This window comes from Penaeus monodon, chromosome 3 (assembly GCF_015228065.2).
Source record: "Penaeus monodon isolate SGIC_2016 chromosome 3, NSTDA_Pmon_1, whole genome shotgun sequence".
In the NCBI taxonomy this organism is placed as follows: domain Eukaryota; kingdom Metazoa; phylum Arthropoda; class Malacostraca; order Decapoda; family Penaeidae; genus Penaeus; species Penaeus monodon.
In genome coordinates this window covers 58,639,027-58,644,026 of record NC_051388.1, presented here as the reverse complement: position 1 = coordinate 58,644,026, position 5,000 = coordinate 58,639,027, and the positions used below count along the sequence as shown (strand labels likewise).

Here is a 5,000-nt window from a genome sequence, read left to right as displayed (position 1 = left end):
TTCTGTTCAAACGGTACGAATCAAACTGTCGAGTTTGATTCGATAGGTTTTCGTACGCCCGACAACGCCGATGCTCCACCCACGCGACTTGAAATAATTGCAAGTATTTGGCGCTGCTGATAAAGCCTTTTAATAAATAAATAAATAAATAAATAAATATACGTGTGTGTGTATGTGTGTGTGTGTGTGTGTGTGTGTGTGTGTGTGTGTGTGTGTGTGTGTGTGTGTGTGTGTGTGTGTGTATACAGACACAATCATGATTACATTTTTTTAGGAACATGGGTAAATTGCTAAGCATACCGTGTGAATGAAACAACATTTCAATCCTCTCTACATTAATGTTCCCATGAAGACGGAGAATTAGATAAATAGCAGTGCTGTTTAATGGTAAAGAAATGCATTTAAAAAGACATTTAATCATGCGACAATTAGACCTCATATTAAACACGTTATTAAAAGGCACCTCCCTGTGTTTATGTTTACAAGAGAGCGGGGTCAAATTTAATTTATGATACATGGCTAGTCTGTATTTTTTTCATCCTAATTAGAACGGGTTATGATTAAAATTCCGGTTATTTAGCAATTTTAATCTTCCTTATATTTCTGAAGGTCAATGGCAACTTAAAAAAAAAAAAAGTTATCGCTTTTTCTAAGATGTCAGTAACCAAACTCGAAATAGTATTTTTTTTTCAAAAAATGACATGCAAAGAAAAACGTTCATAAAACAAAAATAATTTCCCAATAAATTAGGAATCCGCCCACCCGCCTAAATAATTTGTGCTCGCGGTGCCTGAGTCAGTAATCAAAATGGCTACCGACGTGTCTACTCCGCTCGCCCAGTCAATGCTTAGTAATGGCCATAATTTAATGGTAAGTTCGAGCTACCTTGACTTCGATGCGTAGAGAGATCGTCTCTAACGCCTGGCGGAGAGCAGAACGAGGAATTAAGGTGTTTGAGACGCAATTTGGGCGAAAATCCACGATTCCCATCCCACAGGTTCTGGAACAGGAAAGATCGACCCGCACCTTTTTCACTATTTTTTTTTTTCCTCAAATATTTTCCTGTTTATCCAATAGTCTGCGTTTTTTTTTTCTTGAGCGGTAAAAGAGGGAGGGGGGAATCCATTGTGAAATGTGTATAGAGCATCATAGGAACTCACAATGTAGAAGAAATGAGCACTTATTTTGAACACGTACACGTACACTTAACAATGTACAAGTATTTTGAACACGTAACATGATAGGATATTGACAGCAAACAGTGGTATGAACACGTAAGCGGCTCACGAATCCATAACACTGCATGATGCTTGTGGCTTCATGACGTTTTTAAGCTTAGTTCTCCAGTATTTTACTTACTCAAGTGACGTTTTTAAGCCTGATTCTCTAATATTTCACTTAGTGACGTTTTTAAGCCTAATTTTCCGATATTTCATTTGAATAATGTTACTGAGAGCGACGCACAGACATAGAGGGAAATGAACAGTGCCATCTTATAAAGCTTGAGAAATGGAGTAAGGAACAACACAGGTACAGCTGCAGTGACCTTGTATTTACCACAAAATTAGGAAAATAGCCGCTGCATGTCACCACAACGTCCTCACATTGCCAGAATTCTTAATGTTGCATATTCTGTAATTTGGCATTAGTTGCTAATAAAGAGGGGTACAGGGGACTCCCCCCTCCCCTGTCTAGGGAATAAATAGAAGATAGGAAAGGAGTGGTTTGGAATTTTTGGTTCGCATGATAGCTTGGTTTTGGGACTCCGTCTCTGTAGGGTGTGTTGCTCTCAGTAACAACTATCTTTCACTTTCTCAGTGTTGTGCAGGGAAAGCAGCAATTTTCTTGAATATTTCTGCATCTTACTACCTGTCGACTATGGTATCATTATATTGATGTCTGTTGGGCAGATAAATAAGCACATTGGGAATGGCAGGAAGCTTTCATGATAAATTTCTAGAACTGGTTCACATCTCAACCCAGTGGTGTTGTGCTTTTTCCCTACTTAAAAAAATAAATAAATAAAAGTAAAAGCATGGGAACAATATTAATCTGCTCTGTATGCATTTGGATGTGGCATATACAATTTTCCTGTAATTGAATCTACAACAATATTAACCCAATGCTGCGGGCGGTGTCCTGACACAAAAGCCTTCTCTCCTGGAAATTGTGTTGTTACCATAGCTTACGCGGCATGACCATGCATGCCCCCGGAAAACGGGGTTGGCGCACCATGTCATGTATGCGCATGCTGCCTGGAATATAGTCCAGGTATGCCATGACATGTACATACTTGCCACCCGGCATCAGAGGGTTAACTCCTGCTTTTTTAGTGTATGGAATGGCCTGTAAACTGAAACACTTCATCAGTAGCAAAAGGTGCACAATTCGAAAATAAAGGAGTACATGTACATGGTAAAATATAAATATAAATCATACATCAAACAAAAAATATGGTTTTGCCACTGTTTCCACAACACTGATATTTGTTTACAGCAGTAAATTTAGGATATAGTACCAGTATATCTTCCATTGTATCAGATGAAATGAAATATTCACATAGTTCTTTATACCTCATGTTAGATGGTCTGAAAAGCTGTATCATATGACATTCTGAGATATAGTGCTCAAACATTTGCTTGTTTTCTTAGTTATACATTCTATATCTAGATTCATTTGCACTTCTTGCACTGTGCAGTTGCCAGTACATTCTGTAACCTAAATGCATTCTGTAATTTTATAAAGCTAATTCAAGTAATTCCAAACTACCAGAATCTGACTATAAAGTTATAGAAAGGCTAGAATACCTAGAAAGGGCATGGAATGTATTTTTGAAATTATTGAGTATGCATTAACCTTACTAATTAGGAAGATAAATTCTGTTAAATAAAATAAATAATTGTGAATTATAATGACATTAGAAAAATGTCTTTGACAGTAGCACGTTGTTAAACGACTCCCATGGCCTCTACTTGTGAAGAGTAAATTTTCATTGCATGTATTCTGACAAGAGAGAGGTTTCTGTTGTCTGGTTATTTATCCTAAAATTAAGAACTAGTCTGAGCACTATGATGCCTAATATACATTAGAAGTTTGTTAGCTTTTGCCAGAACAGGAGGGCTGGAGTTGCAAATGCCAAGATGAGTTTGGTCGCACGTCATATCTTCACTGAGGAGCAGAGTTATTTATTTAAAATAGGAAAAACTTGTTTCATCACATAAAAATCATTCCTGATATGGTATCTAAAGCTTTCATTATTTATCTTGCCTGATATATGTGGTTATTTTGGTGATTGAGTGTCAGTGTTCTTGACACTTTCCACAGTCGCCTGTCTAGAAATCAAGAAGGTATGGGTAAATACTTTAAAAGGGGGATTATTTATATGTTCACGTATTACTTAACCCATAATTGACAGGTAGCATTCATAGAGGCTGGGGCCTCGCTGCCGGGGGCTTATATCATCGCCCTAGCATGCGCGAATACCAGCATCCCATGCCGTTTCTTCTTAATACTACGAAGATATGTTGTATTTTCAATTTTCATTATTTTTTACAGTCTCTACTTGCCAAACTTCCTGATAAATCGAGACTGAAGGTATTTTTGTTGTTATATAGACTCCATAGTTGATCATTATTCGGTCTATAGTCTGAATAAAATAAGCAGTGTGTGGCATCATGGAGTTGAAATTGTCGGTTTGTTGCATTTTTTTTGTTTGTTGCATGGTAAAAATGAGAAAGTGTTAAAACCGACTTAATCACACTTTCACTGGCAAAAAAATAATCTTCTGCCGTGATTGTAACAAAAAAAAACTCATGGCATGTCCATGCATACTCTATGGCATGTGCGTACGTGCCCCTGGCAGATGGTTCCGCCATGCCATGGCATGTGCGTACATGCCACCCGTTGGCAATGGGTTAATAGGTATATTGAAAAAAAAATACATCTGTAGATTTCTGGGTTTACAAGATAATTCTACTGCAGCCAGTGTAACTGGCGAAGCTGAAAACAGAGTATTGTGGTATGGAAACAACTTCAATTTAGTGGCAAAGGAAACTGTGGAATTGCCTGGCGAAGAGTCCCATATTTTCTGCCTTCTTTATTATAATATAACCCTGAGCCCTCAACTCAACTAATTTTTCACGGTCTTTTCCCCTTCCCCTTTTCCACTTCATAAGGTGAAAGAGCTGTGTGCCAGTCCCCCTCTCTCAACACCCTCTGTTTCATCTCCACCCGCACAACTTTCTTCATTCAACTCCCCCATCCTCCATTATTACTACTCTGCAACCTTATTGTCCACCTCTTCACAGTACTACCTCTCTCAATGCTATTCTCTCTTCCATATGTCCCTGTCCTTCTACTAGCCCCACCTCTACTAATATCTTGAATGCTGTGTTTAGCCCAGTCAAGTGGGATAATTTTTTTGTGATTCCCTCTGACAACACACTCCTCTTCCAGCAGTCTCCAAAAACATGTAGTCAAAGTTTCCTTCTGCAGCCTCCCTGATTGTTCATGCCTTGTCACAGTTACATCTGGAATACAATCTAAAGCATTTTGTCAACCCTGACTGACTTCACTGGCAAACCCATTCCTTCCCAGCCCCATCTCTCTCTCAATACTTGTACCGGAACTGACCAAACTACACTTATTAGTCACATGTACTGATTGTGGTGGTTCCCTTAATGTATTTGATAGGGGCTGCCCTACCTACAAAGTTGTATAAAGTGGCAATTCTTAGATTCAAACTTGGCCTCACTTTATGCAAGGCCAGACAGGAAGCATGTGGACAAGGTTTATCTTTACTCCCTACTCCAATAATGTCCTTTGCTCTGCCCCTCCCCTTTCTTGATAAGTGGTCTCGCAGCATGGCCCTAGCATGAGCCACTAAAGGGCTCTTACTTGTACTTCTCAAGTAACCAAGTTCCTCTAAGGCAGATCATCTAGTTTATTCAGCAGCACAAGAAAATCATTATGATGGCAGTATTAGTATGGAAGTAATTTTT

At 38.7% G+C, this 5,000-nt stretch overlaps 1 protein-coding gene across 12 annotated transcripts in view; it reads left to right on the top strand.

The window, feature by feature from the left end:
• Window positions 1-775: 775 nt before the first annotated feature.
• Window positions 776-5,000, top strand: part of LOC119597439 (poly(U)-binding-splicing factor half pint-like) — a 29,752-nt gene continuing 25,527 nt past the window's right edge. For 4 of the 12 annotated variants that reach the window (XM_037947044.1, XM_037947029.1, XM_037947014.1 and 1 more), the window contains exon 1: window positions 776-870. In XM_037947044.1, coding sequence (XP_037802972.1) covers window positions 808-870 — 63 coding nt within the window. In that variant the 5' untranslated portion in view covers window positions 776-807. The remainder of the gene's footprint in view (window positions 871-5,000) is intronic. The other 8 variants (XM_037947100.1, XM_037947088.1, XM_037947080.1 and 5 more) reach the window with 5 other exon arrangements.